Source organism: Mustela putorius, unplaced genomic scaffold, assembly GCF_011764305.1.
Source record: "Mustela putorius furo isolate JIRA1106 unplaced genomic scaffold, ASM1176430v1.1 tig00000867_pilon_pilon_pilon, whole genome shotgun sequence".
NCBI lineage: Eukaryota > Metazoa > Chordata > Mammalia > Carnivora > Mustelidae > Mustela > Mustela putorius.
This window is the reverse complement of record NW_025421501.1, coordinates 3,902,043-3,915,743: the sequence shown is the minus strand read 5'-3', so window position 1 is coordinate 3,915,743 and position 13,701 is coordinate 3,902,043. Positions and strand designations below refer to the sequence as shown.

The following is a 13,701-nucleotide window of genomic DNA, read 5'->3' as shown; positions in this document are numbered from 1 at the left end:
GGGGACATGATAACAAGAGCTACAATTCCCCGTCATCTCCCGCAATAGCCCCTCTGGCCTCAGGTCTGAAGAAGAGCCCTTCCAGGAGGCAGTCCCTCGATGCTGATATCGACAAAGGCCTTTCCTGGCTGCCAGGGCATATTCGACCCCCTTTGATCATCTCTTATACAGTTGTGTCAGCACAGAAAACAGACCTAGAGCTAAGAGAGCACGTAAAAGTTCAGGGGACAAGACTAAGAATCCTCGTCAAGAAGGAAAACTCAGGAGACCACTTAGGACAGTGGACATGAGAAGTAGAGGGCAAGTGAAGGGCACACTTTCTCCCAGGCCTGGAAGAGAGTTGTGGGCCCAGGGCCTGTGACCTGACTAAGCCCCAGAGAAGGGGACAGACTCACTGGCCGCTCAGAGGCGAGACACACATCCAAGATATGACTCCCGAACCAGACACCCACAAACAGAGACACGCATGCTCACAGAACCCACAATCACACACTCAGGGACAAGCCCTCCCATGACAACAAGGATGATGAGCACCAGGACAAGGGCCGGTTGCTGCGATACCCGCCACCCCGTGGCTGCTGCCACGTACCTGCTGGCCCTGTGACCTGGCCTGGGAGAGTGGCCTCCTGACCAGCTGCTCTTTCTCCTAAGTGCTTTTGCTGCCTGTTTCCTTCCCACGCCCAGGAGGATCGACATGCCCCCTCCCTTTCTCGTAAGACCACAGAAGAGCTCCCAAAGTACAGTTCCAGCTATGTCAAGTTCAGAAGGGTAGCAGGAAAAGAACTTGGCCCCATTCTGTAAATGAGGGAACTAAAGCCCAGGATGGAGCAGCAGATCACGATGGATATCCTTTTCCCCAAGGATAGAAGCCACGTTGGTCAGAGAACTGACTCGTGATTCCAGGCTCACAGTTTATACCATTATCCGTGCTGCTCTCCTCTCGGCCCTCTGGACCTTCTTCCAGCCAAACTGGTTCTAGGGATTAGCTGAAAGTGGACACTGCCCAACATAGCCACTTCCCTGGATGGGCAGGCATGAGCGAGTCCTGGGTATTCCAGGGTCTTCTAGGGTCTTCTGGGACTTTCCCAGGCAAGACCCGGGGCTCCCTCTCCTGTCCTCCAGAAACAGACGAGACTGGAAGGCTCAGAACCAATCCAGAACTGGGGCATAATTGGGTGGGGAGGTGGCACTGACTGGCACATTGGCCCTCACCCTCCTGTCTTCCACCTAACAAGAGGAACTTTCTGATCTGAACTAAAATCAAATCCTTCTTCCAAAAGAGAAGTACACCCCTGACTGGGAGCCCAAAACCTGGGTTCTAGTCTGGCTTTGCCTCAGCCTCTGCCTCCTGTGTGACCTGAGGATGGCGAGTGGTTGGGCCACATGATCCGGACTCTGCAGCCAGGACTGCTCTAAATCATCCACAAATGGACTGTGTAGCTAAAGTGGGCATCAGAGGTCATCCAGTTGGATCACCACTCCCAGCATCCCTGAAGTGCCCCAAAAATGCCACCCTAAAGCTATTCTTACTTGTCTAGTCTCCTTGGTATACATCTACTCAACAAATATTTATTGAGCACCTACCGTGTGCCCAGCACTGTTCTAGGAGATGGGGATTAGATGGTGCACAAATGAGCAAAAAACCATTTGAAGAGCTATTGTCCCGGTGAACTGGTCAGAACCGGTCCCAAGGATTGGACCAGGGACCAGGGCATAACACAATGAGGTCATTGCTTTCCCTGCTCCAGACAACACACCGACCTTCAACTGTAAGATCCTCAGTGGGAGGAAATACACTTGCAGTGTCCTTAATTCTCCAGAACCCAATACTTGTTCCGACACCTGGAAGACTTAACTGAACAGGGGAGTAGAAAATGGATAGATAATGTGTAAAAGGAAGGGAAAATGGCTCATCAGATAGATGGACAGATAAGTTGGATGGATGAATAAGATGGTTAGAAGGCTGGATGGATGCATGAACGGCTAAGGAATGAGTAATTGGGTGGGCAGATTGGTGGATAGATACGGAGGTGGGTGGAATGACCCAATAGACTGACAAACGAGTATAAACCTCAGGTGACTCCTACTGGGCTCTCTGTTGCCCAAAGCTCTCATCTTTTTCTCAGTCTTTCCCAAGAAGTTGAGGAAGGGTCCTTTGCCTTTCCTCCAACTCCTCTCCTTCTCAAGGTCTCCTCCCAGAGTCCATAGGGGGGCCCCAGGGTGGACCAAAAACCAAATCATGGCAGCATCTATCTATTCCAGGCCTGGAAACCAAAGGGACAGAGGGAGTGGAGGAAATGTATCCTCATCTTACCATGAAGTGTCCTCAATTGTGCTGAGGGACTGTGCTGAGCCCCCAGGACACTTACTCATCAGTTCACCCACTCCGTCTCTCTTGCACCGACCCACCTACTTAACTCAGAAACTACTAATATGCTCCATGTAGGAAATGTGGGAAACAGGAAGGAAGAGATGACCCTTCCAGGAACCTTGTCCTCAGAGACAAGGGAAAATCCCCAGAAGCAGGGAGAGCAGGTAGAAGAAAAGCTTCTACGGCAGAAGGTGAGGACTATGTCAGAGGAAGTCTTCAGTGGCTAGGAAGGAGAGTGGTGAAAGTCAGACTGGAAAGATCCCTGACCATGAGCAAGGACCCAATTCCTGGGACAAGGAGCTGTAGACCATGACAGTCCATCCCACACACGCCCTAATTGCCACTGCACATACCACATCTCACCTGCCACAGTGACAGATGGTGATGTCTTGGCCATGTGACAGCCTGGCTTCTAACCCGCAGCATATGCCGTTTGTTTATTCCTACCTTTGATCCAGACCAAAGGACACCTCACAAGTGTTGTTAACTCAGGTGAGCACATAGCTCTCCACCATCTCTCCTTCATTTCTGTCCCTTTGAAGACGGTGAACTATCCCTGAGGATCCCCGGGGCTGGGAAGGAGGCTGTGTGACCAGCTACTTTGTACGCAAAATTGTCCAAGTGCTCTTATCTCCAAAAGGCCAGCTCCTCCATAACCTTCATCAGCCCATGTCTACCTCAGGGCATTTGCCTTGCTCAGGATTCAGGAAAGACGCCACAGTGGCAGCTGCTCATGAGAAATAGCATGATGGCTCAGGAAAAGCTCCGAGTCCAAAAATCTCTCCCTACTTTGATTACTTGGTATCTTCAGTCCCACCATTACTACAGATTTCCTTACTGGTCAGACTGGCCTTCTTTATTTACATTGAATTTTTTCTTTTCCTATCTAGGCTGAGTCCTATACTCAGTTTTGAGGGAGATGCTCAAACCTTCAGGGAGAAGTAGGCATTTGAGGGTCCACAAGGAGCCCTTGGGTAGAAGGTGCTACTGCTTCATGAGATGAAGTTCACATCTCACACCCAGGCCATTGGCTGTGTGAGGTAGAGCTGAGTATGAGGCTAAGTTCATGAACAGGGAAAGGCTCAGAAAAGGCAGCTTGACTGTGGGAAGATCCTGGGATTTTCCTGAAGCCGTGTTCACCATCTTTCCCTGAGGTCCAAACCTCCCCTAGGAATGGGAGAAGGCAGGGAAAGGGAAAGAGAGGCAGGAGGGTGGTGCTTCATGGCTTGGATCTGGAATCTCTGCCCTTATCTAGACAACTAAGGCTGCCCCCATAGCCCCAGGTCTGCCCAGTTTTCTCTCCTGCACTCCAGGATGGAGCCTCTACCTGCACGTTCCTCGGGCACTTCTCAGACAACATTCACACCTGAACCTGGCTTGTCTCTCCTCATCTTGCTCCTCCTCTGACGTGCTCATGTCAGAGATGGCCCCATCAACCCTCCCATCAAATGAAGGGGATGTCTCTTGTTTTGCCTTGTCCCTCCCTTCTCATAGTTGATCCTGCAGACCCCATGATCCTGATAAATTTCTGACCTGACCCCCTCTTCCCCATCCCTGGTCACCCAGGTTCAGACCTTACCAGCTGTCACTCAAGCTTCCCAAGAGCCTCCTTGTCATCTTCTTGCTCCCAGTCTCCCCTCTAATCCATCATCCACATAGATCACCCAGACTATCCTTTCCAAAATGCAAATCTCACCATGCCCTCTATCTCACATAAAATCCCTCTGTGGCTCCTGACTGCCCTCAGGTTTGTCCGAACTCTTTAACCAACCTCCAAGACCCAGCCCCCATGGGACTCATGTTCTCCAAGATTCTACCACCCATCCAGCACTTCAGTTACACATTTCCTCACTGGTCCCTGCCCCAAGCCTCCATCTGGGGATGCCGCTGCCCTTCCTCTCCACCTGCCATTACCCACATTAAACCAACTCATCCAGGAAGTGCCCTGAGAAGGCCCACAGTCTTCTCAGTTCCCTTCTCAGAAGTTGGGACACATCTCACATTCTTCTGGGTGCCCTTCTCACCAGACTGTGAGTAGGGATGGATATTCTTTCTCTCTGTGTCTCAGCCTCCCCAGCCTGGGCCCTGGTGCACAGAAAACTTCAGTAATTATTACTCAAAAACAACAGACAGAAGGGAAATCACTGTTCTCACCTCTGGCCCAAGCAGGGGCTGGGGCTGGGGCCAGAGGAGGCAGGGCAAAGAAGCTAAATCACATCCGGGCCACCACGGTCCAGTGAAGACACAGCTTGTGGTGAGGAGGGGCATTTGGGCGCTGAAAGGTGTTGGGCAACTGCCACGGAAGCAGCTCAGGCGCCAGAGATGACCCTGGAGAAACACTCCCGCGCTTTGCTTCCTCCACATCCCCAGCTGGGAAGTAGTCGTAACCATCCCAGTCCTAGTCAGCTCCCAGGGGCCCCTTGGAGTGACAATAACAATGACCGTGATGAAGATGGAGCTCCAAGTAACAAAAACACCATCAGCACGTGTGTGCAGGATGCCAACTGCTTGCGGACAACCCCAGCAAACCATCACCCTATGAGGAGATGCCTTTGCTTCTTGCCCGTTACACAGGTGGTGTTTAAGAGCTTGAACACCCTGGATGGGAAATGGATGGGAGGGGAAAGCAGTTGGCTTATGTGAAGAAAGCATTCATTTGGGGATCCGGGTTGCCTGGAATGTCCATGCCTCTTTCTACTCCTTGTCTCAAGGATGGCTCCAGGAATCCCTTGCCTCCCCGAGAAGCCCTCCTGAATATTACTGCCTCAGCACCTCTGATCCCTTCAAGGAGGTCTCCCTGATTCTTCCCATTGTACTGGCTTCCCTAGCTCAGTCCCTGAATATGTAGGGCTGTTTCCCCACCCTCCCCCATTTATACCTAGCCTGATATCAGGTCACCCCAGATGAGACAGTCTTGTGTCAACCCCAGGCAAGGGCTGCCTGAGGATGGGCATCAGAATCCCTCTTGTGCCCTCACAACACAGTGCCGAAGCCTGCCCGTCCTACCTCTTCTTGGTGGGGGTGATCTCTGCTGGCCTCTTCTCCTGCAGGACGGCAGGGTTCCCACTGGGGACAGCAGCTCTTCTGCCCATGAGGGGCACCATCTCCTTGGGGTGGGCATTCATGGCTGGAGCAAAATCGTAGCACAGGTGCTTAGGTTGAGTGGGCATGGGGGAGCTTTAGGGGGCTTCAGACGCCCATGTGGCACCGGGTGGTCCCTACTCATACCCACAGGACAAGGAGCTCACTCTCTACCCTCCAAGCCTACCAACTTCGCTGCAATTCCTCCTGTTCCCTGCTCCAGCACCTCTGCCCTTTGCATCCTAGGAGAGCCCAACAGAGTTTCCAGGCAGAGACCACCATGCCCTTAGCTTCTCTCAAGACATCATCTCCACTCACTATCTTCAGGCAGACAACTAAGAATTAGCTCTGCTTTTTCCATTTCCCCATCAGATGTTGTGTTCAGTGATTTCCTCAACAAAACAGGAAAACCTTCTCCTTTGTCCTAAACACTCTGCTCCTAGTAATACAGCTTCAGGCCTCTTTGGTGCTTTGGATTTCTTACTACCCTGGTGGTCTCTGCAGCTGACACACTCATTATCTTTGTCTCATCCCCAAGAGCTGAGTGCCACCAGCCTTGTGGCTATCTGTCCGTTAGATTCCCTTCTCACCTGAAGCGAGCAGCTGAGCTCCCTCCCCAGAGGCAGGCAAGGCAGCCCCTCAGATGTGCTCAGTACAGGCTGGACCCCATGCTGGGCTCAGAGGGATGTGCCGGGGAGAGGGACTGATATGTCTTTTGAGAACTCTAAGGGGACCTTAGAGGTATCTGTATAGAGGAAGGACAATCTGGACAGAGGGGACAGCCTTAGCAAAGACCACAGTTCAAGAAAGATAGCAAGTGGCCAGGAGCTGGTGTGGCTGCAGAACCTGGGGAGTTCTGGGGACCACTGATGTGAGAGGCTCCAAAAGCAGGGGGGGCCATGTTATGAGGGCCTGAAACACCAGTGAGGAGTTGCAGTTGGTCCCAAGGGCAGCGGGCATGGGAGGGTTTACACAGGAGACAGACATGTTAGCGATCGCAGACTATGAAGGATGAAGAAGACTAGCACATGGAGCTAGGTGCGAGCTAGCCGGCAGAAGGCCGCTGTGGGGGCGGCATATGCCAGCACCCATGGAGAAGGGTGGGCTGGCCATATAGGATAAGATGGACAGGACCAAGGGTTCGTGGATAAGAGGTGACTCTGCAGTCAACAGGGGGCCATCCTCAGCTTGAGCAGCCCTCAGAGAACACCCTCAGGGTCCTGGAGATAGGAACAAGGGACAGAGTTCCTCTAAGAAGAGCCTAGCTAGGCGGAGTAGAGCTGGGGCCACTGGTAATCCTGGCCCAGATAGGAAAGCTTCCTGGAAAAAGTATCCAGAGCCGTTCGTTATCAGATGGCAGTGAGGTTTGGAAATGGGACAGCTGCCCTCCCCAAAGTCAGCAGCCCTGGGAGAGGAGGAGTTATCCAGGGGAAGGCTTTGGCCTTGGAATGCAGGGAACTTGAGGTCAGAGAGATGAAGTCTCCTACCGAGAAAGAATCATGAGCATGTAGGTCCCCGACTGTATCCACAGTCACAGGATGAGGAAGGGTGGGCTTTAACTCCTTCCTCAGCCAGGACTGGTCTATGGACAGATAGGGCTAAAAAGCCGAGCTAAACCGAGACTGAGGCAGGGGGTTGGGAGGGGGGTGGAGGGCATGTCTCTTACCCTGGGCCTCTGTTTTCCCTTCTGATGAATGAGCTGAAAGGACCCCAGGACCCTAGAGCGCTCACCCATGACATCCAGCCGCTCCATCCTCCCAGCACTGGGCCCATGAGTTGGGGCAGCCATGGGGAAGCTGGGGCAGGAGAGGGTCAAGAAAACTCTGGGTTGGAGCTATAATTAGTGGAGATAATTAGCTCCCTGAGTCACCCCATAAACTCGGGATTCTCACCTGTGGGACTCTCTCACTGCCTTGCCTTCCCTCCCTGGGTTTGGCCTTCCTCACTGGAGAAGTGCTCCCAAGCCGTGATACTGACTGAACGGCCTTTCCCGGGAGACAGGCCAGGCCTGGGGCCCACAGGGAACCCCTGGAGCTGCGGGCTCCCCCTCTGAGAGGTGCCTTGGCCTTGTCTCTCTCAAGCTCTGGGCTACCTCATCTCATCCTGAATGCCCCCCTCACTTTCCTGCACTGGAGAGCCACATCCCGGGGCCCACTAGTGGTGACAAGAGTCTCGCCTTTGCCCCTAGGTGGTTGTGAGCCCTTCCCCCTCCCAAGATCTCCAAACCTCAGGGAAGTTTCTTGGGTCCATCAGAACCTGGGCTCTGCACTTACTCCCCAGGCCAAGAGCTCACACCTCACTTTGTTTCTCCTGCTAGAAATCCAAGCTTCTTCCCAACCCCTCTCCCAAGGCCTGTCAGCAAAGGGCAGATGCGACCTAAAGGACCCCTTGGGTTCTCACTCCGGGGTCCCCTAGGACCTTGGAGAGCGCTGGCTGCCATGTGTGGTGAGGACTCACCTGGTGAGGTCTGGGTGGTGGTGGCTGCCTTTGCTCTGAGATCATCGCATGCCCTGGGCCCAGGGACCCCCGGAGGGACTGCGGCTGAGGCGGCGGGAGGCTCTCATCCTAGGCAGAGAAAGGGTTGAAATGAGGCGTCAGAGGCAGAACTGGCTGGGCCACCCGCCCTAGGCGTCAGGCAGGCCACACCCACCAGCGTAGCTGCAGCGCCTGCCCACCCACACGCCCTGCCTGAGTCACCCCACACCCACACAGCAGCCCAGCCTAGGAGAAGGCAGGGGAGGCAACAGGTGCCAAGGCCAAAGTTTTGGTCCCAACTCTTTTCTCTCTTGTAGTTGATGCTTCCCATCACGGGCCTCAGTTTCCCCAACTGGGAAATGGGAATTACAACTACTTTCCAAGGATGCTGTGAAGAGTCAAAGAGAACATGTTGGTGGGAGAGCCTCATGAATGGTCAAGGGCTCTGCCCTGAGCCCTGGGAGGAAAGGCCACAGCTGAGCACTGGCTCGGTAGATCCCAGGGTAGCCAGGACCAAAGCTTGGTATCTGTCCTTCAAAGTCTGGGATCAGATCCTTGTAGAGACAAAGAAAGTCCCCATTCAAAGACTACCAGCACCTGGGTGGCTCAGTTGGTTAAGCGTCTGTCTTTGGCTCAGGACATGATCCTGGAGTCCCAGGATCAAGTCCCACATCAGGCTCTCTGCTGAGCAAGAAGTCTGCTTCTCCCTCTGGCCCTGCCCCCCCCAACCCCCCACCCCATGTTGTCTCACTCTCTCCCTCTTTCATTCTCTCTCTCTCTCAAATAAATAAGTAAAATCTTTAAAGACAAAACAAAACACCAATTACCACCAGAAACTATTCACTTCACACCTTGGTGTCAGACAACCTCACCCCTCTCTGGCTCTATGATCTTGAGCAAGTCATTTCTCCCATTTCCTGTCTGTGAAATGTGCATAATAAATCCACTTTGCAGGGACACCTGGGTGGCTCAGTCAGTGAAGCGTCTGCCTTTGGCTCAGGTCGTGATCCCAGCGTCCTGGGATTAAGTCCCACATCAGGGTCCCTGCTCAGTGAAGAACCTGCTCCCTCTGCCTGCCACTCCCCCCACTTGTACTCTCACTCCCTCTCCCTGACAAATAAATAAAAATCTTTAAAAAAAAAAAAAAAAAAAAAACCTTAAATCAATCAATCAATCTGCCTTGTAGAATTATTTGAGAAAACACATAGAATGGACTTCAACAAGACCCAGAGGACAGAAAGAACTCAATAAACAGCAACAGTCATTAATTCTGACTGGTTTTGTCATCCCAGTCCCCTCCCCCCAGCAACCACCTGGGCCACCTGCCTCCAGGCCAGATGTTGGGGAATATTCTACACCCTCCCTCCTCAAGCAGGCCAAGGCTGTGAAGGGGGCGGAGTGAGGCTGGGGCAGCCCTGACTGTCTCTTGTCACTCAGGAATCGCACACCTGTCCCCTTGGGCAGACAGGATTGGGAGGGAGCAGGAAGTCTTGCTGACAGGGAGGGCGCCCATGACTGACGCAGCAGGGATTTCCCCAGCTGCCCTCCGGGGCCAGTCACTCCATCCCTCATCACCACAACCTTCCAGCCTGGGCAGAGGCCGGCAGCAGACTCAGTCCTCTGACCATAGGGCAGCAGGACCTATGCCAGTAAGGGACAGGAAACCTGGCTTCAGGACCAACAAATGTGGGCTGCTTTGGTGGTTTTACATCAAGTGGTCCTGAAGTTCCCACAAAGATTGCCTGAAACTCCATCATGATAGCTTGACCTTGGATCAATCATAGCCTTCCTTCTAATACTCAATTAATTTCCCCTTCTGAATCAGCCCCTTGTCCCTCTTAGCTCTACTTCTCGTGGCCTCAGAACCCTAGGGACGCGGCTGTTGTCAAATTTCAGCATTTACATTTTGCCTGGTGTTGGCACTTTTTCTTAAAGGCCAGGCTGGAACCTCTCTAAAAGACCCCTGTCCCCACCCAAAGTCTCGCACTGTGCCCAGCAGGGAGTTTGCTGTTTGTGAGATCAGGGACCAGATTGCAGCAGTCAGAGCCACTACCCACCCCCGACCCTGCTCCTACCCCAAATACAAGGAAACAGCAGCTCCTGCCCCTTGAGCTGTCCTACCTTCAATCCCATTTAATGCAGCACATCGTGGGATCCCACAGTAGGATACAAGGCAGGCAAGCAAGGACCAGCACAGGATTCAGTACTGGAGAAAGTGGTCTCCACCCTCAAGAAACTGTGGGCCACACAGGACACAGACTCAGGCAAGAACCATAACCCCACTCAGCAAGTTGTAAGGACAAAAAGGGCTTGGGTCACTGAGGAGGAAGGAAATCTGGCCCATGGGGTAGTGGGGGATGGGCTCAGGGAAGGGAGAGCATTAGGGCTACACTGGGAATGAGGGAGGACCTTGTACATGGGGAGAGCAGCAGGAGGAGAACTGGGAGGCAAAAGATCCTGGCACATTCAAGGAACCATGACGATCTTGGGTGAATGATGCACAGCCTCAGTGGAGTGTCAGACAGGAGCTATGAGTCGGGCCACAAGCCACTGAGTCAGCTCTGACCTTTTCATCACAGGAGGCTGCACCCGTCCAGCTTTATGGGGTGCAGGGCCCTGTTGAAGATGCTCATACCCATGTGGTCAGGGAGGGAAGTGCCCCAGCTCAACCGAGTCAGCACCTCAAACCAAAGGCAGCATCTTGGCCAGCGGATCCCCTGCCCACACTTGCCAGGGCCACAGATGAGCTTGATCCCCACCCTGTGTTTGGGGCCCACATGGCACAGTGGCAGGAGTGTGGATCCAGGAGTCCGGCCTCCTCCTGCCAAGCCTGGAGCCCCATAGAAGCCAGCATTGCCCGCTCAGCCCTGGCCGCCACATGGGTGACTTCCAGTGCTTGGTCGCAGCTGCACCAGTGCCTGGGCACCCAGGAGGACAGACCAACTGGCCTCCAGCGTCCAGCTCCTCTTTCCCTGGAGCAGCCATGGGCCCTGCTGTGCCCACCCTTCCTCCATGACCTCAGCAAATTCTGTGACCATGCAGAAAACAGGAGTTTAAATTAAAAGATAACAGTGACAGGAGGAACCATCTAAACGGGCTGTTTTGGGGAAGCAAAATGTCAAGGGCAGATGCAGCCTGGGGCCTGGAAGGGATGTGGCTGTGAGAGGGAAAGGGCAGCTTCTACACTTTCCTGCCCCAAGCCTGCTTCCCAGAGGCCCAAATTTTAGGCAGCCCCTACACATCTGCCAGCATACCCTACATGGCCCCCATCTCACCAGACCTTCTGCCCTGGACTATAAAACACCCCCAAAGTACGTACTCGACAGGAGTCAAGCACACCCTTACCTCCTCCCCACACCTCCCAAGCCTTGCAGATATCAGACCCTGGTGGCAGGTGCACAAGCTCTCCCTTCAAGAAGGAGGAGTAAGAGAAGTGGTCTCTGTGGGACGAGTGCATGCAGGGAGGGGCCAACCCCTTGATCTGCCCCAGGAAACACTCCACGCAGTGCAGTGAACAAGGAGGGAAGCCTGGGAGCCAGGCAGATCTCCATCAACACTCTCAGGCCTGAGCAGATCCCCCCAGAGTGTGGTCAAGAGAGGCTGTCTGCATCCGGGCAGGTCACAGCTCACCCCAGGCTAGGAGAGCTGAGCAGCCTCCCCACCTGGGATTCTGGTTTGTGGCTCCTCCTGCCTCCACGTGTTGGAGGGAGGGACATGGGGACAAAGGAAGCTAAAGAGACAATGACAGATACAAAAGAGCAAAGAATGGGCTAATTACATGTGTGTCCTTCTTTAAAGAACAGAGGTTTAGGGGCCCTTGGGTGGCTCAGTGGGTTAAAGCCTCCACCTTCGGCTCAGGTCATGATCTCAGAGTCCTGGGATCGAGCCCCGCATTGGGGGGGGGGGTCCCTGCTCAGTGGGGAGCCTGCTTCTCCCTCTCTCTTCCTGAATCTCTGCCTACTTGTGATCTTTCTTTCTGTTAAATAAATGAATAAAATCTTAAAAAAAAAAAAAAAGAACACGGGTTTACACAAAAGATTATACTCACTCATTTTAGAAAAGAACCACCACAAGATTCCTTCCAGCTCGGGTTAAGTTTGAAAGTTGATCTAATCTGCAGAAACTTGCAAATATCTGACATCTACATGACATCTCCTAGGAAGGCCTCCAGGAAAAGAGAGGGGTGCCAGGCCCACATCAGGGAGCAAAAAGCCCTCACGTCTCTGCTCCTCCGAGAGGGACTGGAATGCCCCTAGCCCATTCTATTCTCTGCCAGATAGCCTTGTGCCACAGTTAAGTTCCAGGCTTTGGAGTCAGACCCATGCAATGCTGTTTATTGGCTGCGTAACCTTACTAACTGTCCCAGCCTCAATAGCAACACACACACACACCCCATAGCCAACTAGCTATGGCACAAAGTTCACACTGGATGTGATATTTGTTTATTTATTTATTTATGTGATGAGTGACAGGATGCATGGAGGTGGAAGTAGGACCACTGCGGGGGAGCAGGACTACAGTTGCTACAAATGGAAGACCATGAAAAAATTCTTGCCACATGCTTTTAACACACGTGCTGTACTTTCATCTGGACAGCAAAAGAGTTCTGTTTGGGGGGACCATGATGTATCACATAGAACGAGGAAGTCACTCTAGCGAAACCTGATTCTGGCAGAGCTGGAAAGAGGGCCAGCCTTCCCCCACCTTCTCTGAGATATAAATGACACCCCCCTCAGCCCACTCTGTTTCGGAGGAGGTATTAAACACAACACAGAGAACAGCTGCAGCAGTTTACATCAAAGGACATGTTTTGTTTTGTTCCAAGAGGTGTTTTCCTGGGCCTCATTTACATTCACTCCTAGTTATATAAAATAAAACAATGGCATCACATATGTCCACACAAGATTCATCATTCATGATACCTAACAAAGTTAGTAAAAATATGAGAGCAAAATAATTTCCTGGTGGAAGACTCCCTTGGGGACAGTGAGGCTGGATGACTAGCTCTCCCCATGCACCCAACAATGCTTCCCGTAGCTTGTGCAGAGCAGGGGAGGAAAGTGCCTGGGCAGGCACAGGCCAAGCCAGGCTGCTGAGAGGGCCCTGTTGTTCCCTCCACAGTGAGATATTCTGAGGCCCAACAGTGTTAGGAGTACCCTAGAGGGGTCCCTCACTTTTCCCCTCAAGCAACAGGATCCTTGAAGACCTCAGCATCTTCTGGCTTGAGGGACCCTGCAAAGTGTCTCAGATGAACTTCCTCTGGTTGAGCAGAGGGCCTTTCTCTTGTACTTGCATCTCTTAAAAGGGGAACCAGGGCAAAGTTCTTCCAGTTTCTTCCTGAAACTAAAGGGTAAAACATCATTACTGCCTTGGATGCAGCACGCAGAAATAAACACTTATTTGTTGGCCTTACCAACTTGTAGTTCTCTTAAAGGAGACCCAGACATTTTGGTCCTTCCTGAGACACAGGGATAGCTGCCATTTCCTCTTCCCTTGCCTGCTTAAGGAGCCTCTTCCACTCTGGAAATTCCTAAATCCTCTTCCTTCCCCTCACCCTGACTTGCAGGGACCTCATCAGAGTCTATTGCTTGCCTTTCCCAGTCTCCATCTCCTCCCTGCCCACATGGGAGGGAGGACAGATCTCCACAGAGCAACACTGTGGTCGGCCCCATGGTGGCTCCACATCAGATCAGCTGTAGGCTGATGAACCAGCCAGAGAATCAGGATCTGGGGACCAGGACCCACCAGAGCATAGCATATTGGGAACAATGCCA

General features: G+C 52.8%; 2 protein-coding genes across 4 annotated transcripts in view; both read right to left on the bottom strand.

The window, feature by feature from the left end:
* The window catches only part of TRPV3 (transient receptor potential cation channel subfamily V member 3), a 34,263-nt gene extending 26,180 nt beyond the window's left edge, over window positions 1-8,083 (bottom strand). The window contains exons 1-2 of the mRNA XM_045085463.1: window positions 7,910-8,083; window positions 5,378-5,498 (exon numbers count right to left, since the gene is read on the bottom strand). Of these exons, the coding sequence (XP_044941398.1) occupies window positions 5,378-5,496 (119 nt within the window). The 5' untranslated portion in view covers window positions 5,497-5,498; window positions 7,910-8,083. The remainder of the gene's footprint in view (window positions 1-5,377; window positions 5,499-7,909) is intronic.
* A 4,276-nt stretch (window positions 8,084-12,359) lies between these two features.
* The window catches only part of TRPV1 (transient receptor potential cation channel subfamily V member 1), a 44,599-nt gene continuing 43,257 nt past the window's right edge, over window positions 12,360-13,701 (bottom strand). For all 3 annotated transcript variants that reach the window (XM_045085460.1, XM_045085461.1, XM_045085462.1), the window contains one exon: window positions 12,360-13,270. In XM_045085460.1, the coding sequence (XP_044941395.1) occupies window positions 13,110-13,270 (161 nt within the window). In that variant the 3' untranslated portion in view covers window positions 12,360-13,109. The remainder of the gene's footprint in view (window positions 13,271-13,701) is intronic.